Below are 24,298 nucleotides of genomic sequence, written 5' to 3'. Positions count from 1 at the left end.
TGGGCATGGTTCTCGCCCCGCCCCCGCCCCTCCCCAGATATCGCGAGAGGGCCGGCCCGCTTGGGTTTGGCGTCGGCGTCGCTCCGGTGTTAGGCCGGCTTCTCTCCGCGGGCCGCGGTTAAAGTGCGGGTGGCCTAGGGTGCTGTAAGGGCCGCCTGGCGCGCTAAGGACCGCAAGCCACGCGGCGTCGGCTGGACGCCAGAGCGTCCGAGTCGTTGTGTCGTGACAACGACTCTGGTGGCTGTCTCCGCGACAGCAGGTGCGGCCGCTTCAGCCCCAGGCGGGCTTGGCGGCTGACTGGCGAGTCTCTGCTCGCGCCCAGCCCTTTCCTTCCTGTACCCGGCGCCAAGCAGCGACGCTGAGCCGACCGCCGGAGCGGCGGGCAATGGCGGCCTCGACGGCCTCGCACCGGCCCATCAAGGGGATCCTGAAGAACAAGAGCTCTACGACTTCCTCTGTGGTGGCATCGGCCGAACAGCCCGGCAGGAGTGTCGACGAAGAGCTGAGGTAAGAGCCGCGAGGGACGGCCATCGTCGCCCGGGTCGGCCTGGCCAGCCCCTTCTTCCCCGCCTGGGCGGCCTCGCCCTCCCCGCTCCCCGGCACTGTTGCCGAGCCCCAGCCCGACCCCGGACCCCGAGCCCGAGCGCGGCGGGCGGGCGGGCGGGGCGGCTGCGTAGATGCGGCCCTTGTGCCGCTCGGGTCTCCCTCCGCCGGCCAGGCTGAGGGGTGGAGTGATTATAAAGAAGACAGGAGCTATGACGTTTGTTGTGTGGGGTTGTTTTTAAGTATATACGCATATATAATAATTTTAAAACATACACCATGATCTTTGAGCTTCTGGAAATTGGGAATGTTAAAGAATCAAATTGAAGTTAAAGCTTCACCTGTTAAGCGTTTATTATTTCTTCACCTCGTATCCGAGTGTCTAAAATTCAATGATTAAAGTGTATTTTCTTGGCTTGGGAGCCCTTTAAGATCTAGTCTCAAGCTAATAAGAGACTCCTCCGAAAAAGAGATAATTTCTCCATTTTTCTAATTGCCCTTCTTCCATAGTCGTTCCTTTTTAGGTGAACATTATCACAAGAATCATGCCACATTCACTCTCTTGGGTCCTGGTTTGTCATTATCTCTGCATTAAAAGAAACCGAAATTTTCCCAGTCTGATCTATATTTAATGGAAAGCTACTTATTGCTAATTATTTTTGCATCTGCAACAAGAGTTTGAGCGCTTTCTAGTCTTTGTTCCTCTTGAAAGACATATGTAAGCTCAGAACAGTTCAGAAAGTACCAACTTAAAATGATCCCGTGATAATTTAGTTGCTTTTGCATACTCACAAATACATATGTGAAAAGATGTTGACCCATAGCATTGTGTGTGATAGTAAATAATTGGGAACAACCCAAGGTCCATTAAGAAGGACTGGTGAAATATTAATTATGGTACATTAGTATAATGGGAAAACAGACCAGCCTTTAAAAAGAATGAAATAGATGTTAATGCGCAGAGAAAGATATCAAAGGTGCGGTCCTCAATGGGGAAAAAAAAGGGTGCAAAACCGTATATATAGTGTAAAATATAACACTGGGTTAGAAGTCCTCGGGGGCTTGGGTGTTCTAAGATACTAAACACATAAGGACTCTACATTCTGGAAATAAGGCCTAAGAAAAGTTGTTGAAATCTGTGAAGTCACAAAGCTAAAATGACGATGTTCCCGAAAACTTGGACTATTGGAACTAGGGCACACCTGTTCAAAAGGATCATTTTAGGGCTATAAAAGGAACTACAGTTTGGTGATGGTAAATTTATGTGGATTTGTGTTACCTTGAGGAAAACATTAAGTAGGATCACAGCTCAGAATCATGGCCTTTGGGGGTTGGAAAGGACCTTAATTTGTCTAGCACCTCTCCTACTCCCACTCTCTTTTAGATGCTTGACTCTCTTACGTTCTCCAACATGCAATTTTCTAACCTCTATTTGGGGTAAGCCGCTTCATATGGGAAGGGGGGGGTTGTAATGGAATTAAGAAAACAATCTTACCAGAGCATAGCTATAACAGGAAGACCAAGATAGTCTTAATAACAAAACAAACTGTGGAAGGCTCTTGTATGATTTCAGGGTGTTCAGCAGCAAGAATGTGGTTCTCACTGGCATTTAAGTTATTTACCTATTCTCCAGTGTGAGCTTCTTTTTGTTTGGCTACCAAGTAGCTTATTATTTTCTTCTGTCTTTCGCTGCTGCTTCTGTTTATTCTCAACTTTGGTCTGCTGTAATTTCTGGTGGCCCCACTCTGTGTGTTAGCCTCTTTATATAATTGACTGGGGTTTACTTCCAGGTCCTTCTGCCTGGAAAGCCACTATACTAGACTGTCTCACCTACATAGGGCTGCTCCTTCTCTAGGAGCTGCTAACAGGGCAGATTGACTTAAAGGGGGCCTTTTGCAAGGCAGTTGACTTTGAATTGTGTAAATTAGGAGTTTATGGTCCTGTCTTCAAAGGCAGCTACCAAGCCCTAATTCATTGAGGTTTATGATATTTGGTTCTAAGTAGTAAAAGGGGATGGGTTTTTTCATGATAAGTGTTATTTGAGTGGAAAGCAAATAAACTAATTCTATTGGTAATACAGTACACATTATTATTTATGGCACAGCTTATGCAAACAATATTAGTGACTTTATGAGAGCCTCTTTGAACAGAAACAATCAAAGTATAGGTGAACACATTTGAAACAAACTTTTTGTAATGTTTAAGTACAACCAGTATTTTCCCTTTCATGTATAAAGGACCGAAATAAATAGCTCTTTCAAGTACAATGCACTTAAAATTCAGAAACTAAAAAGTATAGTGTAATGGTCTAACTTCAAATGTTGGAACCAGAGTATTAGGCAAAATAATCTCATATTAATGTGAAAATGACCTGGGATTTAAGTCGGTTCTCACTGTTCTCAGTAGTGACATTCTATAAAGTCACCACAAACACTGAGTTAGTTAATACTGAACTGTTGTTAGTCCTAGGGGGAATACGGACTTAGGTTCCTGTAAGCCTCTGGTCACAACATTTTCATCAACCAATCAGTCCATAACCTTTTAAAATTTCTGATTCTGTTTAAAGACACCTAATTTTATACATATTGTTGATTCATCAACATTGAACACATGGCCAATACCACTATAACTCATGCCTGAATGAAGTTTATCTAACACATACTTTCTCCATAAGACACATAACAATCTTCTTGGGCTTAGGAGCATTGGACAGCACTTAAGCACGATCTTTGGGAGCTGTTTTGAACAGCTAATTCACCAAAAAAGCAAAAAACATGGTACTAAATAGATAAAAAGGACACATTTACAGTAAGAGAGCTGAAGCAAAAGGTTTAATCTCAGCTGGGAACATGTGCATCGGACAACTCAAATTTTTCCCTGCTCTATGGGTGTCTGAGAGAGACAGAGAAATCTCCTCAAGTATTGATTTTGGAGTTACAGATAAATTTTGGCAAGTAGTCAGATTTGCAAATACAGAATCCACGAATAACCGTACCTTTTATTGGTGCCATTTTCATGTGAAGTACAGTGATAGTTTCCCTTTTCTGCACAAACCACTCCCCACCCCAATGCCATCAGTTGTGAGAGGGTATAATTTAACAGAACATTTTATTTAACATAAAGAGATGTTACTAAGGGATTTTTTTTTAAAGTCATGAGTTGTGCTATTCCAGTGGTCTCTAAACTTTTTGATTGTGCATCATTTTAGTAGGAAAAACTTGAAATATGTTTCAAATATGTTTGTTTATGATTTATATACATATACTACTACCATTAGATAATATCTCAAGATTCAGTATATACTTAAAGTGAGATTTATATACTGCCGTATTTCAAGTAGTCTTTAGGATTTTTTTTATACAGTTCTTGTCCAACCTTTTTTTTTTTTTTTTTAATGTCCCAGTGGTGTTATCTTATTCTCTATACTTTGCATTGGTACTGTTATCTTCAGTGAGTGGTTTCTTCAGGTACCATTTGTCAGGTACCACTTTTTGAGGGTTAGTTCAATTAAAACTGGATAGAGTCTGTAAATCCACATAATTAGGCATAGATAATGTCAGTATATTGCAGCACTCTGCTCAACTAATTAGAACACCACTGTCATCACTATGATTGTGGAATTCCCATTCTTTCTGGATACTTTGAATATAGTGAGCAACCTATGAAGGTCAGACATAACAGATCTAGTGAGTAAGTACATGTGTTTCATCAAAAACAAGACATCATTGATCCTAAGATGTACCATGATTTTAGGTAGCACCAAGAAAGAAAAAAATACTGCCAATTATAAGATACCATCCATTTTAAGATATATTCTGTTTTCAGAAATATTAAAGTGAGAAAAATGTTCATTTGGAATTGTTGAAAATATAATATTGTGTTACTAAAGCCTATCTTATTAGAAGTGTTAAAGGTTAGTGATTAATATGGGGCCAGATTGCCTGGGTTCAGATCCTCTTTGCTACTTACTAGCTCTGTGACTTACAGTGCGTTATTCATTATATCCCTGCCTAGTTTAATTATTAAATGAGTTACTAAATGTAAAGTGTTTAACCCAGTACCTCACCCTCAAATGTTGGTCTTATTCTATTAGAAATACAGAAATCTAATTTTCCCCACTTTTGGGGTTGTTGTACACAGTATGCTTTGGATTCACTGTGTTCAATTCAAATTCTGTAGTAGTCTTAGGTAATGTAGGCAAATTCTGCTTGGAAAAATTGTGCTTAAATTAATTTCCTTTAATATAATTTTATATAAGCATGCTTCAGCTTTGTCTTTTTCTGCCTATAAAGGGATATGGAATACGGTCAAAGGCCCACTGAGTAAAGTTTTCAAAAAGTGACCTTTTATTTACTAATTGCTTTTATTGTTAAGTCTTAGTTTAATTGTTCAAGTTTCAAAGGCTTGTACTTTGTCAACCTACAGAAGTTGAATCTTCATTTAAGAAAGAACCATTTCTTGAAATGTGGGGTTAAAGTTTAACACATTGAAGCAAAATCCTGCTTCCCACGCCAAACTCGGCTAAAACTGTAAAAACGAGAAGGTCACAAGCAGTAAGAAGTAAGAGTAGGTCTTTGAGATGGCATCATATGAGCTATCAAAGTGAAAGTGAGAATTGGTGACTTTTTTTGGTGCAGATTTAGGCTGCCAGAAAACCAGTCACCCAAGAGGGAGGAGGGAGCTGAAACTAGCAGGTGCTTTCACCCTCACAGCAGATCTTCAGTGTAAGTGGTACTGCGCCTATTTTTTGTAAGTGGAGATGATGACCCAAAGAAGGTCACACGAACAGTTTGTGGTACTATTGGGAATAAACCAAGTTCACTCCTTGGGTTTTGTTATTCAACTGATGTTAAGTCTACCAAAATTTAAGAGATGCTAATTTCCATATCCAGTGTCTTCTGCAGACAGTTTCTTCGACTTCATTACTTTCCTCCTAAGAATTTCCAGCATTCTTTGGAGTCTGTTGTTTTATGCCTGTATTGAAAGTTCATGGTTTTGCAAGATAATATCTTCTCTGGATCTTGACAATTGTAAGGTTCTTTTTCTCTTAGTATTGTGGTGAAGATGTGGAGTGAAGCTTTGGATATACAAAACTTTAATTCTGTTTATAGTAGATAGTAAACTAAATGGCAAGCGAATGGGAAAAATTTAGGTTATATGTAATGTGGTTCTATATAATATGGCTTAAATCTTATATATATCTTTGAGTTATATATAATGTGGTTTAAACCTTCTCATAAATTTCAATGAGTTCTTTACATTTATGTAGATATAAAGAACTCACTCAAATTAATGAGAATGTTTCCAGTAAATAGGCAAAGGATGTAAACAATTCACACAAGGAAAGTAAAATAAGCATTTTTTCATATTATTTATTAGGTAATGAGCAGAGAAACATAAAACAGCGTTTAAATATCAATTTATACCTCTCAGGTGGCAAAAACACACACAGATACCCAGTCCTGGCAAAGTTTTGGCAGTTATTTGGGGACATTACAAATAGTCCTCTCTTTAAAAAAAAACAAAAAACTATATGGCAACATAGAGTGAACTACAAAGCTCTTGATAAATTTAACCCAGATATGCTTGTCCTAGCAAATTATCTTGAAAAGTCATTGAATACAATATGCACAAATGTTCATTTCTGCTTTACTTTAAGTAGGAAGACATTGGATTCAATCTAAATATCTAATATTAGGTAAATAGTTTGTTATTGAATATTATGCATGTAATATTAAAAAGGTAAAGGCTAGAAAATACAAGCAGCTTATGATAAAATACATATACTGATATAGAAGCTATTTTTATATATACTGTTTTGTCTATATTTTTATATATACTAATAGCTTGGGTATTTTTTCGTATATGTTAGAGTGGAAAGAATATACAGAAATCAAAATTGTCAGTGGGTTAAGGTACTAGGATTGTGATTCTTAAATTTTATCCTTAATTTCAAGAAAAAATCATTTCTTCTTATATCCTACAATTCAGTTCTTTTTCTTCTATCATTATCTCACAGAACAGATTTGCAGGGTGTTCGGGGGTACCTCTGTAACTTCAAAGGGCCATCTTCATTCTTCTAATGATGATAAATTGTCATTTTAATTCAATATTGTTAGCATCACTTAGGAAGTAGCTTGTTTTACTTTGAGATTAGGACACAGCTAACAAAGTCATTTTGTATGTGTTTATTTTTTAAATATTTTATTGTAATTTAATACACATACAGAAAAGTGTATTAGATGTAATTTTAAAGCTTAAGGAATAATTATAAAGCAAACACCCCTATAACCGCCATCCTGGTCAAGAAGAAGAATGTTTCCATCATCTCAGAAATGTCTCCTGTCTTGGGACTTCCCTGGTGGCCCAGTGGATGGGACTCCACGCTCCCAATGCAGGGGGCCCGGGTTCGATCCCTGGTTGGGAACTAGATCCCTCATGCATGACACAACTAAGATCCAGTGCAGCCAAAATAAATAATAAATAAATAAATATTTACAAAAAAAAAAGAGAAAGAAAAGAAATGTCTCCTGTCCTTTCCAATCACAGTCTCCTCCTCCCCTGTAATATAATCACTATCCTGACTTTTATGGTAATTCCGTAAGTATACATCCCTATACACTTTAGTTTTTGCGTGCTCTTGAACTTTATATAAATAGATATGTGCTAGTTATCTTTTACAATATCTTTAATAGGGAATCTTAATTGGACTGTGTTAATACAGGTTTTATGAAACTTTTACCTGTGCTTTTGTGTTTCTGACTCGGACTTAACTCTGGCTTATCATTTCAGAGGCCTTGTCTATCAGGAGGGAACATTGAGTTACCATATAATGGGTCTCCCTTTGTCTATTAATTGAATTGCTTTCTTCACAAAATTAATCAAGTTCTCATAAAATTTGTATATGTCTTTAATTATCCTTCTAATCAGAAGCTTCTTGATCATTTCTGCTGTCTAAAATCTTTCACGTGTATCTCTTTTCACTGTGAGTTTCCTTATGTAGAATATGACCGTGAGAAGACCTAAATCATTTGCTTTCTAAATTTACAGAAATTTGTAGATAATAGAGCTATTTAGCAAAATAAAAATATGAAACTGTAGATTTAGTCAAATAGAAAACTGCTTTTTAGAAAAACTCATTCTGTAGCAGATCATAAATATTTCAAAATCATTTAAATTTTGAATCTTGTGGGACAGTGGGAGAAGGCATTCGTACATAAGCAATTTTTTCAGAATTTTTAAGAATTTTTTCAGAATGCCTTATCGCAAGCCATTCTCACAGTGCTAAGTGAGATAGGGTTTCAGGACTTTTAACAAAACTTTAGATTTAAAAATCCTAGAAATTCCATTTTTTATAATTTCCATGTAGAGTAAATACAGCCCAAGAGAGAATGTTTGTTGGACTTGCCTATAGTAACAGGACTAATGAAGGGTAAGTGGAACTTGAACCTTAAACATCTATCTCCCAGTTGTATGCTACTGTTGTTTTCTTTCGCCACAAGACCAACTATTACTCTGATGGTCAGAAACTAGGCATCTAAAGAAATCAATACTATTGTAAAGCAACATGTATATACACAGTCTAGTTCAATCAAGTGTTATATACATACACACACTAGCAACATTTAAGTTTGATTAGTTGAAAATTCAGGTGAGTACCTTGCTGAATGAATAAAAAAGCAGTTCTTTAAAGAAGAAATGTTACTTCTGTGCTTTAAAAATAAACGACCCATTAATTTTTAGCTTCTTATAAACTTAAGATTTTGATTTTTTCATGGTGAAGAAACTTCTGTTTGGTGCGGGGTGGGGAATGGGAGTTGTAGTGTCAGTCACCTGTGGAATATATCTAGGCCAACCTTTGCCTCTTGATAAAACTAAGGGTAAGTAGGCTTAAAAGGAAGTTGTAGTTATAGTACTTAGTCTGCAATTGAATATTATTCAACCTTAAAAAGGAAGAAAATTTTGACACATGCCACCACATAGATGAACCATGCAGACATTAAGTGAGGTAAGCCATCCACAAAGGACAAATACAGTATGAGTCCATTTTTAAGAGGTACCTTGAGTGGTCTTAGAGACAGAAAATGGAATGGTTGTTGTGGCGGGGGTGAGGGGTAGTGTTCAGTGGGTACGGAGTTTCAGCTGGGGAAGATGAAAAAGTTCTAGAGATGGGTGATGGTGATAGTTACACAATAATGTGAATGTACTTAATGTCACAGAACTATACACTTAAAAATGGTTAAAATGGTGAATTTTATGTTATGTATATTCTACCACAATAAAAATATGAAGGAAAAAAGTGATTAGCCTTAAATGGGGACACTGTGGGCCTTTTAGGGTAGAAAGCAGAAGAACATAAAGTCAGGCTCAACTGCCACGAGTGGGCACATGTAATTTTTAAGGTGACTCAGAACATGGAGAAGAGAATATGATATTAAAATTTTAAATATGTCTTTCTTCAAGAGCAATTCAAGATCCAGGTATTGGTAGATTTAGGAAAATTGAAAATATCAGCAGTAAAACCTCACCAATGTTGAGCAAATATGGAAAGGATGATTTGAATCTGTGTAAAATCTACATTGATTTTTTTTTTAAGGTAGTTTTACTTTTAAGTATATAACCAAGTCACAAATTGTATATGTAACAGAGTATTGTTGGCTGGCAGAGAGGTTGTTGATGTCCTTTTTAATGAGTAGATAAGGATTTGTAATTAAGGCATTTAATTATTGAGCACCTTAGTAGCTGTACAAATATTTTGTTGAATGGACACTAATGGATGTTCATAAAGCATTTACAAAGCATTTCTAGTTTTCTTAAGTAGATTTATTCCAGGTGATCTGAAACCATTTATCAGCAAATCGTTATATTTCTAAATAAAAAAAAAACAAACTGAGGTATAATTTTATGTGCAATCTAAATCTTTATTAATGGTATCTGAATTTAATGAGGTTTTCGCTGTAGTTTTATGTTATGATTCTTTTGATTGTTATAGATACCGCTAAAAAAAATTAGGCCAAGGAAAATATTCCTGTTGTGTTTTTTATCAAACTATTAAAAAGATATCGTAGATCCAAAATCCTTAACTACTGAGATCAGGCAATGTGTAAATTCCAGCTTTTGCTGTTATTCTATAGGCCAGGTGAAGATTAAACATGTCATAATGTACTAGTTTTTTGAATGCCTGGAGAAGAATCTGATTACCCCTCCGTATCCACAGGTTCTGCATCCTCAGATTCAACCAATCATGGATCAAACATATTCTGGAAAAAAATTTTCCAGAAAGTTTCAAAAACCAAACTTGAATTTGCCATGTGCCAGCAACTATTTGCATTGTATTATATTGTATTTACAACTATTTGCATAGCATTTACATTGTATTAGGCATTATAAGTAATCTAGTAATGATCTAAAGTATACGGGAGGATGTGCAGAGATTATATACAAATATTACGCCATGTTATAGAAGAGATTTGAGCATCCTTGGATTTTGGTATCCGTGTCGGTCCTGGAACCAATCCCCTAAGGATACCAAGGGACAACTGTAATGTGTTTTTAATATGTGGGCACCAAGTATTCTGTAAAATATTTACTGACACTTTATTGTAGTTACTTACGGCTTTTACCCAAGTCAGTTTCTGTTCCAAGAAAGTAGATGTAAAAATAGACGTTAGCAGTCAAATAGAAATTGCAATATGGGATTTGGATGTTTGTGAATTTTAGATATGTACATTTTGTATCTTTTACTACATTGAGGAAAATTTTTTTTCTTCTTTTTTTAGTAAAAAGTCTCAGAAGTGGGATGAAATGAACATTCTGGCGACATATCATCCAGCAGACAAAGACTATGGTTTAATGAAAATAGATGAACCTAGCACTCCTTACCATAGGTAATGTTTTGTACACAGCATTCCTTTTTTGACTTGTTTCCATTTTGCATTTGACATGAGCTTCTGGATAACAGATGATTTGAATCTTTGTTTTTTTATATTTGTTAGTGGAACACTAATTAATAACCCAACTGCATATTTCTGTGTAATAGTAAAAGTAATATGGAACTTTATGGAATCCATTTTTTACATTATAATTATAGTAGTAAATGTTTATTCATTGCACCTCAGTGGTCCCTAGCTGCTAATGATATATACAAAGTGACTTTTGCCTTCCTTAAAGTCATCTATTTGTAAAGGAAGATGAGAGCTGGGCTTGTTTGCTTCCTAAGTAGGTGTCAGGGGTTTATTCATTCTCTTTGCAGAAAAGGATAACTTCACAGATGGTAACTCTTTTTTAACCCATGCAAAGACAAGTGGACATTACTACTGTTTCATGTCCTTATTTTTGAACTTACATGATATTGTAGTTCATATAATTGCATTGTAATTGTTAGTTCTGAGTCTTCCAGACTCAAATGACTCATTATCATTTTTTTAATGAGTTGTAAAATAATAGTGTATGGCTGTAGTTAGTATGAAGACAAAAATAAGGCACCAATAAACATAATGAGATTCTAAATAAGTTAGAAATACCTAATTCAGATCATGCCTAGATTGTATTGAAAAAAATAAAGATTTTCAGGACTGAAATACTTTGTATTTGTCACTGAAGTAAAACAACATAAATCCAGAAGTTACCATTAAAATAGAGTTAAAGAAATTCTGTTTTAAATCAATGGATGAAACTTTGGAAGATAAGTTGAGATAACTTGATAATAGCAAAAACAGTAAAAACAAGAATTATAACATGATTGGGGCTTCCCTGGTGGCGCAGTGGTTGAGAATCTGCCTGCCAATGCGGGGGACACGGGTTCGAGCCCTGGTCTGGGAAGATCCCACATGCCACGGAGCAGCAGGACCGGGAGCCACAGCTACTGAGCCTGCGCGTCTGGAGCTTGTGCTCCACAACAAGAGAGGCCGCGACAGTGAGAGGCCCGCAAACCGTGATGAAGAGTGGCCCCCACTCGCCGCAACTAGAGAAAGCCCTCGTACAGAAACCCAACTCACACAGAAGACCCAACACAGCCAAAAATAATAAATAAATAAATAAATAAATAAATAAAAGAATTAACATGATTGTGACAAGGGGAGAAAAATAGTGAAATAGGAGGTACAGATACTGAAACTCAGTACTAATAAAGCTTGAGGGAAGAAGTAGACATATCATTTATGAAAGTGATCCTTATTTTTCTCCTAATTACAGGTATATACTTTAAAACATAACCTAAAACTTTTATTGTACCAGAAGCCAAAGTCAATGCTTTCTTCCTTTTCAATAAAGGTAGTGGACATCCCTTATCTGTGTTGGTTGGAAGTAACTATCCTAAAAAAATTAAGATCAAACATGATTCAAAAATAAATAGCTGTAGCCATTATTTTAAAACTGTTTATATTTAAATAATAAAGATAACCATTTTTCACAATTATGTGGGGAGCAAATTTTTCATTAGAGAGTAATTGGGAAAGCTAAATAGCTTTTAAACTTCCTGAATTAGGTCTTAGGATCTAATTTTGTTATTTTACCTAACCTGTGTCTGCATAGATCATTTGTGTCTTATCTTCAGGTTGATGTACAAATACATATTCTAAAGCTGGATAGGGTTCTTTTGCATTATTTTTTCCCTGCCACTGGATGGACTAACTGAAGTGGTTTTTTTTTTCCCCTTCAGATGATTCGCGTTTTCAGTATTTGTTTTCATGGTTGCAGTGGGGTTTTTTTTGCATGTGTTTTTTTTTTTTTTTTTTTTAATTATTTGAAGGCTTTTCTTGATTGGTGCTATACTTTTAAATATTTGCATCAAATAGAAACAATGTAAAATTAAACTTCAAAGACAACAGCAGAACCGTAAATACATTGATACTTTCAGTCAATAGAATTATGTTTCTCTACCTTGTTTTCCTGCTGGAAAAATTATAGTTCAGGTATTAATTTATAATGTGCTTATCATCCTAGTATGGTAGGTGATGATGAAGATGCACTGAGTGATTCAGAAACCACTGAAGCCCTGACCCCAGATATCTTAGCTAGGAAGTAAGTATTGATGATTATAAAGCATTTTTCTCAATTTGTTTTTAATTCTGCAGAGTTAAAGGCATTTTACTTTACTTGTACAAGTGTAAATAAAAAGCATGTGCTAAATAAATAAGTTTATCTGGATTTTTCATAGCAACTTACATAGTTTTATTTCTAGGTTAAAATCAAGATATGTAGATGAGAACCAGAAGCTGGTACACAGATTCCCTGTGTCAGTTCCCTGAGTGGAGGTTTTTCTGTTTTTGCTTTTTAATATCCTGCCACCTGGGTTTTAAAGATAGAAGTGAGAAAGGCAAAATAAGTTGAATTCCTGAAAAAAAGCTCTATTCCTTTGCTGTTCATGGGTTTGTCAACTTCCACTCTTCTTGTTTATTGGTTTCTATATACAGTCCCACTCTCTTGCTTTTTATGTTCCTCATCAGGTTATAGCTAGCATATTAATGATCTTTAGATGTTTTTATGAGACTCAAAAGTTGAGTAAGACACTCAACTAATATAAGACTATCACAGTATTGATTTCTTTGTAAATGATTGTTGTATAGATTAACTGCTGCTGCTGAAAGCTCGGAGCCAAAGTGTCGAGTTCGTGAACAAGAAAGCAGTGAAGATGAGGATAGTGACCTCTCACCTGAAGAACGAGGTAGTTTCTTTCTTTTCCTGCTTTTAGCATTGCTAATAATTTTTGCTAAGATATATCCATTATATAGAAGACTGTCAAATGGTTTTCCTTTTTAGGAAGTAGGTGGTGGGAGATTAGGGAGCAACATTTTTATAATTCAGATTCTTCTTGTGTGGGTTTATTGTATAACAGCTCCACCCCCACCCCCCCATTTCAAGAAAATATTACTGTCTTTAAAGGAGTTAACATGTGTTCCTTTCTTTGTACTTTTTGTTCCTTTCTTTGTACCAAGCATCTATACCAGGTAGATGCTCAGTAAATATTTATTAAATTAATGCATTTAGGGTCATTGAGTGTTTGGATGATCTTAAAGTGGATAGCAGTAAGAGCTAATTTCTCAATTGCTTGTGCTTTTTCTGTATTAAGGCAGTGGTGAAGCTTACCAAATGAATCAAGATGGTCAGACTTGGAATAAAGATTTTTGTTAGGTCCCATTGAACAAAAAGAACAGAAGTGTCACAGGAAAGGAGATAAAGATAGCCCTCTCAACAAGGATGAAAGAGGCTCTTGTAGCCCACACAGTACATACACAGTTAAGGCATTGCTACCTATTCAGTGTTCCAGTTTTTACGAGTAATAGTTCTTATCTGTGGAGGTAAGGAAAGATGGAAGATATTTCACTTTGTTGCTTTTTATAATTTTGAAGGATGTGAATGTATAATCTCAAGAATTGAAAATTGCTTATATAGTTTATTTTCAATTATTTTTTAATAATTTATTTATTTTTAATTTAATTTATTTATTTGACTGCGTTGGGTCTTCGTTGCGGCGAGTGGGGGCTACTCTTCGTTGCAATGCGCGGGCTTCTCATTGTAGTGGCTTCTCTTGTTGCGGAGCATGGCCTCTAGGCACGCACGCTTCAGCGGTTCTGGCTCACGGGCTCAGTAGTTGTGGCTCACGGGCTCGAGAGCACAGGCTCAGTAGTTGTGGCGCACGGGCTTAGTTGCTCCGTGGCATGTGGGATCTTCCCAGACCAGGAATTGAACCCATGTCCCGTGCATTGGCAGGCGGATTCTTAACCACTGCACTACCAGGGAAGTCCCTTCAATTATTTTTAAAAGGGAAAACCAAGCCTATGTATAGGAAAAAAGATGCAAGAAAAACACACACCCTCACAAAAAAGAAAAAAGAGATCGAGTAGTTTGTTTACTTGAAGACTTGAAATGCAGAAACTACCTGTACTGTAAAGAAGTTTAGAAACTTTAGAACTAAGATTCTGAATATTTGGTAGTTAACTGTCAGGATCTTTGTCATGTGTAACTTTAAAGGTACAATTTGCTCTTCCCTCCTATCATCTTTAGAATGTAGTGTATTGAACAAAACTATGATAGTCTGAGCCTAAGTACTATACAAGAAAGAAATTATACATATAGCATAATCTCAAATTGTATTATATTATCTTCTATCCTCAGTGACTTCCTGACTTATTTTCCCAAAATATACCCCAAAGACCCTTGAAAGGGGTTTCAGATAGAAATTGTTCCTAGAGTTTGTTGATTCCTTATTCTCTGAAAACGTGATCTATTGAGAGCAGGGAATTTTTTATTAACCTCTATTGTCAGTTTCATTAAGGGATTTTCCCTCAAATTGTAGTTCCAGGAGTTAGCCAGCAGGGGGAACCATTTTACTAGTTACAGTTTCACAAGTTCAAGTTCCCAGTAGTAGAGTTACTGATACAGGTGTTTATTGCTTTTAAATAAATTACATGTCTGAACATCCTTGTTTATTAAAGAAATTCTTAGAAAATTTTATCTTGTAACTAGTAGCATAACAATTAAAATATTGGCTATGGAGTCAGATAGATCTAAGTTTTTACTCTAGGTATGTCACTTACCTAATTTGCTTAATTTCTCTGACCCTCAGTTTCCTCATTTCTAAATGGGGGGTTATAAAAATATTTAGTCATTTTTGAGTATTAAATGAGATAAAGAATTTAAAATACTTAGCACTGATTCTGGCATATTGTAAGTACTCAGTAAATATTAACTTTTAATAACTTAAAATAATTGGTATATTCTCCATTACATTATTTTGAAAAATAGCAAAAGAAAGTATAAAAAGGATAATTTACTTGTCAAGTTCACATGGATAGTTGATTATTATTAGAGCTGGGCCTGAAACCTGAAAATTTTTGTACTCTTTGGCATTATGTTGCTCTGCCATACAAAGATTATAAGTAAAATTAATATTCAAAGAAGGTTGAGACCACTTATGTTAGCTTTCTACAAAATGAATACATAAATTTATAATAAATTTTGAGTATTGCAAAACTAAAATATATAACAAGCAAAACCAAGTTTAATGTCTCTTAGAATTAAAAAGAAATCATTTTCTTAGACTATTAGTATAATTGACAAAAGAAAAATACTGTAAGATCAACTCTTAGCAATAAGAAACTACAAATTAAAACAGCGTCGTGGTGCGTTTCTTTCCTTTCAGATCAACAAACTTAAAAAGAATGACAATTTCCCTTTTGGTATGAATGTGGAGAAATAAGTTATTCATATACAATTGGTGGGTGTGAAAAATGGTTTGGCTTTTCTGGACAGCGGTATGGCAACATAAGAGCCAAAAGCTTTAAAAGAAAATGACACCCTTTGCTCTAGCAATTCAGTTTCCCAGGCTTTATTTCAGTGTTTCTCAAACATTTTTTACCAAGTGCCACTCAGTATACATGTAAACATAAAATTATAAAAATTAAAATTTCACAAAACATTACTTAACCTTTACTATATGTGATATGTTCTATCTAGTTTATTCTGTTTTGTTTCATTTCTTTAAAATGCTGGTTATGACTTAAATAAAGGATTATAAGGCACAGTTTAAAAAAACACTAACTAATGTTGAGAAAATAATAGAACAGATGCACAAAATGTATGTGCAGTTGAACCTTGAGCAACATGGGTTTGAACTGTGCAGGTCCACTTATACTAAATACCTACTACAGTACTACACAATCTGCAGTTGGTTGAATCCACAGATGCAGAACTGCGAATATGAAGGGCGAACTGTAAAGTTATATGTGGATTTCAACTGTGAGGAGAGTAGGTACTCCTAACCCCCACGTTGTTCAAGGGTCAACTGTATATTACATCATAAAAAACAATGAAAATACAAAGGGGGAAATCAGAAACCTTTGACCAAGATAGGGGATTAAATTATAACTCAATACTTTATAACCTTTTAAAAATTATGTAAATCTGCTATGTACGTGGCAGAATTTTACTCTATCTTCATATACTTTATTGTCTAAACTCTGGAATATTTTAAGAGTGAAAGGGTCACTAATACAGCTCCATCAGACAATAGGCATAAACTGAGACTTCCTGGGACGTGGTCATTCTAACTATATAGTAAGTGAGAAAACAGCATATACAGCAAGGTATGATTCATTTTTATAAAAAATACATTTTTAGAAAAAAGTCGAGTCATAAAATATTAATGATAATTTCTGAGTGAGGAGACTGAGTGATTTTTTTTTAAGTTTCTAGCTTTTTTTTAAACTTTGTAAAAGTTTTTTTAAGTTGCATGAAAAAGAACATGTGTTACTTTGTACTGAGAAAAAGTCTTACCTTTTTAGTAAATGTATCTGGTATTGGAGGCAATTAGAATCATTTTTTGTTGTTTCTTAATCTTGGCTTTTACATCATCTGAAAGTCATCACTAAAAATTTAGTCATGAGGATTTGGTCTTTTATTGATTTTCTTAAAAATTTTACTTTCTTCTACAATATGGTACTCTCAAAGAGTAAAACAAATCACAGAAGTAACTTAGAGAAGAAGAAAGATGGCTGGCAAGATCTTCTTGGTAGTTAGCAACAAATGTTTATGGGATGATGATATGGCTGTTGATCTCGGAACTTTCCTTCTCCCAACCCAAATAGAAGCTGAAAAGTGATTGATCAGTAGTGACAACTGTAAATGCCAGTGTTTAGAACATAAATAAGTATAGATGATAAAAACTTAAAGGGAGGGACTTCCCTGGCAGTCCAGTGGTTAAGACTCCGCGCTTCCACTGCAGGGGATGCGGGTTCGATAGAGGGAATTAGGGGACATAGAGAAAGTACTTTGAATAGCCTTATTCTGAGAGATTTCTGTTATGCCTTTTTGGCATTAAAATATTTTTATGAATACCATAATAAACCTATGGTGAATGAGTTTTAATGCTCTTGACAAAATAAACAGTTGGCAATTTTATGTCGACTCCTTTTTTGTTTTTCAATTTACTGGTCTAAGAAATTCTATAATCTTATAATATTTCTTAAACAGTTGATCTTTAAAGTGCTATCGATAAAATATGGTCAGTTGTGTTGATTTACAGCTATTTTTATGTTTCTGTGGTGAAGACTATAAATAAAGAATAGTCTAGAATCACTTTACGTTTCCTAATAACACATTTTTCTTAAAATTACTCTGGGAATGAGGTTATGTTTTTAGGCCAGCAATGTTTGGTTTTTTTTTTCCTCCCCCCGTCCCTTCTTCCCTCCCTCCCTCCCTCTCTAGAGCCAGCAATGTTTTAAATCATGGCAACTTCTTAATGGATAATAAGAATTTTTTAAAGGAATTTTTTCTGAATTATAAAAGTAGAAAACTTGAAGACATGAAAATTACCCCATGGTTCCTTGACCTAGAATTAACGGCTGTTAATTGCCAAGTCTTATTTTGTGTGTGTGTGCACATGGGCATGCACGCAGGCTTTGTACATAGTATGTATATGGTATTATAGTTTTCCTTTTTTCCCATTCAACTCTATCTGGAGAATTTTCCTATATCTTTAAATTTCCTTCACAAATATAACTACTAATGGCTCTTACTCTTAGTCTCCCATTAAGATGTACTTGAAGCATCTAAGGCAAAGGTTGGTAAACTTTTTCTATAAACGGCCAGACAGTAAATATTTTAGGTTTTGAGGGCCGTATGGTCTCTATTGCAACTACTCAGCTCTGCCATTGAGTACAAAAGCAGTCTTAAGCATTACAAAAGCAAATGAGCGTGACTGTGTTCCAGTAACACTTTACTTACCAAATAGACACAGGCTGTAGTTTGCCAATCTTTGAGCTAAAGACTTCCTACGCCTATTTTTTTGTATCTTGTAGAAAAAAAGCGACAGTTTGAAATGAAAAGGAAGCTTCACTACAATGAAGGACTGAATATTAAATTAGCTAGACAATTAATTTCAAAAGACCTACATGATGAGGAGGAGGATGAAGAAATGTCAGAGACTGCAGCTGGAGAAAGCATGAATACAGAAGAATCAAATCAAGGTTAGGTGTTTTGAAAATATCACTGAGACACTTGTGATCCTTTGTACCTAAATAATATACTTTATTTTGCTCGCAACTTTGAAGAACCTCAGAAATTTTTGCTAAAATTCACTTTTTATGCCAAAAGTTTAGAAAATTTCAACCCCTGTTGGTCAGTTTCAAAATAATGTTTTTATGCTCAGAGTTGATTTAAGACCATATGTTATGTTATATGTCTGTGTTGTTTGGTCTACTTGGCTTTAAGCAATGATGTTTGTCTTCGTATTAAGCTATACTTTTGTTTTTAATGGTTCAGATCATATTTTGTCTGTCTTAACAATGTCAATTAAGGTTTAAACTTTTTAAAGAAACATGTTTTTAACATGAAAGATTTGTTTTAATGTCCCTTCAGGCATAAAGTATGTCATGTCTTTCCAGTGTTGATTCTTTTGACTGTTGGGTCAACAAATTATTTGGCTGATTTTTGTTTGTTTTGTTTTTAAGTCTCAGACAACCAGCCACTGCAGCCTACCAACTCTCAATCAGTCATAGGAAATTGATTTTATTTATTTATTTTTAATAAACTGTTATTCTGGCATTCAACAAAGGTGAATCTTCTATACCATTAATACAGATTTTGTGCCCATCTACCTACTCTTTGTGCTGCAAACTGGTGCTTTTGAGTGGAGATGTAACTTACTTTTATATGTTGTGCCTTGGATGATTAAGTCTTAGGAAAGTAAATAATTATTATATTATTGTTTTGGTGAGCAGATATGAAATATAAGTGATTCTATGGTAGAACCTGATGACTGTGCTCATTATAATAGCAGGATGACAGTATTTTTTTGTTATTCCATGTTATGCTTTTGCGTTTCAGTTTGTTTCATACAGCGTTTTCTTTCCATTTTATTCACCATAGTCTGTTTAACTTGAACAAACTTTATCTTGAGTAATTATTGTTGTATGTCTCTCTCTTCTCTCTCTTTAAATTTATTATCCATTTTTAGGTGACCTATCTCCTAGTTGGTCTTTGTTTCCCTGTTACCTATATCTTGGTGATTTCTTTTTATGTATTCAATACAGATGTTTCTGGGTTATAACTTTTCATCAGTTTCTTCTCAGGCTTTCAGTATCCATTTGTAGTGACTCTAACAAAGCATTGGGAATACCCTTCATTTGCCAATGGAAATTTGTACCAGCACCACTATGCCAAATATTAAAGGGATTTGTTTTTTAAGCCACAGCTTTTGAAAAATAAATCTGACCTTTTGTCTGTCTCTGCTTCTAAAACATTGGATTTCACAGATTTAACGCATAAATACATTTTTTTCATTTAAGTGGAATAGATGATTAAAATTTGTATTAACGCTGATTTTTCTTCAGTGGAGATGAAGTACTCCTTACATAGGAGTATATACTGCTTCGCTTCAATAATGTCCACAAAGATAGAAAAGACTACATAATAAGGCATAGAGAAGAAAGTTCATTATTTATTTTCTGTTCTTGGGCCCTTAAAAAAATTTTACCAGCTTTTAAAATCTCCAAGGATCTATGGCACCCATTACTTTTTTATCATTTTCCTTCTTTTCCCCCTCTTCTACACTCCTGCCCATCCCCACCTGTTTTATTACTGTTTTTATAAAAAGAAATGTGGCATGTTTAGACTCTCAGGAAATTTTTTATCATTTTTATGTCATAAACACAAATCTTTTATAGTTCTGGGTGTTTGAGTTGTAATAAACTCTTAGCTGTCCACCTGTGATTTATTCACAAAAGTGTTCAACCTGAAACCTGTTTGTCCTGTCACTTAAACAGATACACCTGTTCTGCTCTTTATATTATTTACGGGGTATACAGATTCTTTCATATCATACTGATCAGTCTGCATGAAATATATCTTGTTTTTTAGATATTTCTATTTGTTTATCATACGTAGCAGTGGAAGGAAACTTTAGCTCAGGTAGTTCCAAGTTTGGCAATACTCAACAAACAAATTATGTTGCTGTTTTTTCTTTTATCATTGCAGGATCTACTACATGTGACCAACTGCAAAACAAATCACAGAGCTCATAGAAGGGATTCTTTCAGCACAGTAATTGTCAGATACAAACCCTGTTACTATAACATACTGCTTCTTGTTCTCTACAATTCATGACTTAAGTACCAAAATACGTACCAGTTATTATATATTGCCAAGAATTAAATAACTTTAGAGACTAAATAGACTGAAAATGCCTAATTGATACATATATTCTTGTGCCTAGTACTTCACCACAAATACAGCATAATGTCATCAGTCCAAAACTACATTACTTTTGTAAGAACACTGGTTAATTTGTATAAGATATATAGCTTTTTATGCTTTAGAAGTTAATATCTTTTGGGGAGGGAGAAGGGATCTAATTTATTTTCTTCACTTCTAGATGTGATAGCTCTTATAAAAAGTTAGGTTTTTTAAAAATCAAAATCCAATTGGAACAACAGATCATACAGGCTGATAAATATTCAGTCTGAAAAGTATTTTAACATGCATCTTCAACTTGTCTGTTTAATTGAAAAGAATTGTAAGAGTTACTGTTGCATTTTCTGGTATACTACCTTTAAAATTCCTGTTGAATTTCTTTTATGTTTACAAGGAAAGGATTAAACTTTTTCTCATCAAAACTAGCTTTTTCCACAAATAAATTATCAGGTTAAACTTGCACTAACGTCTGCTCTGACTTTTTTTTGTACACTCGATGGGCAGACTTCAGATCAGTTTTTTAAATAAATATAATTCTAATATAGTCTCAGCATTCCCTTTATCTATTTGTCTTAACTTCCTACCTTTGTTTCTTACTCCTTTCCACGCATATGCACAGAATCCTTTACCTTTATAAAGGATCATAAAGATTGTAGTGACATTAGGAACTTTTCCTTTTCTCACATATTGTCATTTGCTGCAACAATGAAAATCTTATTTTGACTATCAATGCCTATTAGTTCTTCTAATACATGGAGAAAGTAGATTGAATAGCAGCAGTACTATAGACAGGAAATACAATTCAACTGCAGAATTTCTACACCTCTGTGATTTACAGCTTGCTAATTAAAGTGCTATTATTAGTTTATTGTTTGACTTAATTAGACCTTAGAAAACAACTAACTGAGGTTTTGGGGGGGGTTTTTTGCATGATGAGAGAATTGTGTGTAACCAGTGATATGATGATAGTTCCTGAATGTATAGACAGAAGTAAATCTGAACACTTTTTAAATTTAAAAATCTTAAATAGTTCCTGCTTTACGGGAATATGTATACTATGACAAATGTACTTTATTCTTCTAACACAGTAAGATTTGGACTTCTTCCCTGAAATGAAGTGCAGTTCCTGTGTATCTTAGTTTAATGATGGTTTCATTTCTAGTCAATTATTTGTATCTTAATTTTTTGTTAGTACCAAAGGAATCCATTATATGAACAGACTTTTAAAATAATTTCTGTATACTGTATGTATGAATTGGCTTTTATTGAACAGCTTTTCTTCCACTTGCAAGTTTATGGAAATATCAATATGTCAAAATAAATAAGAAGCGGGAGAATTCTTTGCTGTTAGAAGAATGTTTCTATTAATTTGAATGTCTTTTTTTTTTTTAATGGAATCCAATCAGTACTTTTGAACTGCAGGTATAGTGTTCTAATTAAAACATATTAGCTAGTAATACTACTGATTTATAAACAATGTTTATCTCTACTTTCTGAATTTAGAATGTTGAGGTATTCTTACCTGTTTAAACCTGTTTGGGGTTATTTAAGCTTATACATATGTGTGTACATATGTTCATGCACACAGAGCTCTGTTTTTGGTTTTCTCATTTCGAGTTCTTAGAAAGTATCCACATGCTCTTTATTTGTAGAAATAGCTGCTATACAATGAAGAAAAGGTAAGACCTTTAACAACTGATCCTTTTGGTGTTTTCTGCAAACTATTTCTTGAAACTTAAATCACAGGCAAACTCACATTTCTGGTTTCAGGAAGTAGACAGTTATGTCAGAGGAATAAGACATGACAAATAGCATGCTCAGTAGGATTTTAGGTAGTCAAATGTGACTGAGTAAAACTGTTCATCATCATGAGTTCCTAATTGACACAGTATTGAACTATACAAAAAATGGACCTTCATGACTCAAGTTAGATTTTCCTTTGGAGAAAGTTACCTGTCAGTGTTCAGTTCTAGCCAAAGTAGATTTTACTTTCAATTTTTTAATCAATATTTCTTCTCTGCTTAACTCCTTTGATGTCATGTTTTCTGTTTATTTTTCAGTCTGAAATTCAGCAATGATGCTCTTTAAAATCTGAGACATATAATGGTATAAATGGATTGTTAAAAATAACTTTAAACTGAAGATTAAAGCAAAGTGCCATTTTTCCCTAGACTTCCGTTTTGTTTACATTTTTTCCTCTTAAATTAGTACACCGAACATATTGTAATAAAATACAGTAATATGACGATTGTGTGTGGATTTTATTTTCTTACCCAGCTGTCGTGTTCCATTGGCTAAATGTTCTGGATACCAGGAGAGGGTCTTGAACTACACTGTGGCAGAGTAGTTTAGTTGCCCAGCATTGTGCTAGGTGTCCAATATATAATCCTCAAAACAACCACGCAGAACAGGTATCTTATCAGCACTTTGTAAGTGAGGAAAATGCTCTTGGTCAAATTGTTCAGTCTCAATGTCTCATACATGCCAGTTGACAGGATTCAAATCCGGATGTAATTAAGTTTCATACTCTTTATCCATGCCTTTGTAGATGTAGAAATTCCCTCATTTTTGCAGTTGTACCTTACAAGTAAACTTCATTTGGATTATTGATACACATCGTGTGCTTTAGGAGTAACATTTTTCAGGTGTTTAGTTTGAGTTTTTGTTTTTTACTTTAATCTGAAGAAATTTGGAAATTTTGTTTGAGGTTTATATACCATTGAGGAAAAATCTCAAAAGTAAAATTATACAGTGGCTGGAGATGTCTAAATGCATGTGATTTGGTTGCATTCGACAAGTTTGTTTCTAAACAGGATGTTTCAAACTCAAACAATGATTTTTTTTCATAGACTCTGTGTTACAAAGTAAGTACCAAGCTAGCCTGTAAAAACTAACATATACCTAAGCCAACATTTCCCAATGTGTTCCGTGAAACCCTCAATCCCACATGTTCCATGAAAAGGATTCCATGAGCAAATGTGCTTTGCACATGCTATATGCTTTATTCCCCTACCTCCCAGAGATTTATAATAATGCACATCATCATATTAAAGAGTCTGAGACATCCTGCTTAAGGAACTGTTTAAAACTTGGTTTAACCTAGTATTTATCAAACGTTTCACAACCACTCCCAACCCCCTTTTCCCTCAAATAGAATCCCAAATAGGAGTAGGGAAATAGTCTGGGATCTCTAATATATGAAAGTTGAACTTCCTCCTAAAAGAAGAGAACAGTTTACCATTGAAAAGAGGGAAGACACAGTAGCAATAACTGCACATTACAGATTGTATATAATTTGCCAGATATAAGACTTTAATTTTTGGTAACTTAGGCAAGAAACTGTAAAATACATACCCGGGACAGATGAGGGTGTGGTTGATGTGTTTGGTTATAAGCTTCTGTGGTTTAGTATTGATATGACTATTGCTCAAAGACTTGCTGCTCTAAGCAAATTTCCAAAATGCCTTGTCCTCCCCATCAGCTCACATAACTGGTTGACAAGAGCACATCTGCTACTCATTGGTAAAATAAAAGAGCAGATAGCAAGTGTCTCTGGTCTGTGGCT

The 24,298-nt window shown here is 34.9% G+C and overlaps 1 protein-coding gene across 2 annotated transcripts; it reads left to right on the top strand.

The window, feature by feature from the left end:
* Nucleotides 1–40: 40 nt before the first annotated feature.
* On the top strand, nt 41–22,978 carry PPP1R2 (protein phosphatase 1 regulatory inhibitor subunit 2). Of its 2 annotated transcripts, XM_082458702.1 has the most exons (7): nt 86–507; nt 10,323–10,430; nt 12,487–12,564; nt 13,110–13,207; nt 18,342–18,509; nt 18,993–19,096; nt 20,518–22,978. In XM_082458702.1, the coding sequence occupies exons 1-6, from the start codon at nt 386–388 to the stop codon at nt 19,046–19,048; spliced, it is 630 nt and encodes a 209-aa protein (XP_082314828.1). In that variant the 5' UTR covers nt 86–385; the 3' UTR covers nt 19,049–19,096; nt 20,518–22,978. The 2 variants fall into 2 exon arrangements, with proteins under 2 accessions (XP_082314829.1, XP_082314828.1); XM_082458703.1 differs by lacking the exon at nt 18,993–19,096 and having other exon boundaries at nt 41–507.
* The last annotated feature ends 1,320 nt before the right edge of the window (nt 22,979–24,298 follow it).

Source organism: Balaenoptera physalus, assembly GCF_965194825.1.
Source record: "Balaenoptera physalus genome assembly, chromosome: 4".
In the NCBI taxonomy this organism is placed as follows: domain Eukaryota; kingdom Metazoa; phylum Chordata; class Mammalia; order Artiodactyla; family Balaenopteridae; genus Balaenoptera; species Balaenoptera physalus.
The sequence above is the reverse complement of the archived record's forward strand: the minus strand, read 5'-3'. Positions and strand labels throughout refer to the sequence as shown.

Bases quoted from the DNA above. Each gene is read 5' to 3' on its own strand.
- PPP1R2 (XM_082458702.1), top strand. From the start codon at position 386: ATGGCGGCCTCGACGGCCTCGCACCGGCCCATCAAGGGGATCCTGAAG. The intron at 508-10,322 runs GTAAGAGCCGCG...TTCTTTTTTTAG, and splicing joins AGTGTCGACGAAGAGCTGAG to TAAAAAGTCTCAGAAGTGGG. The intron at 13,208-18,341 runs GTAGTTTCTTTC...TGTATCTTGTAG, and splicing joins CCTCTCACCTGAAGAACGAG to AAAAAAAGCGACAGTTTGAA.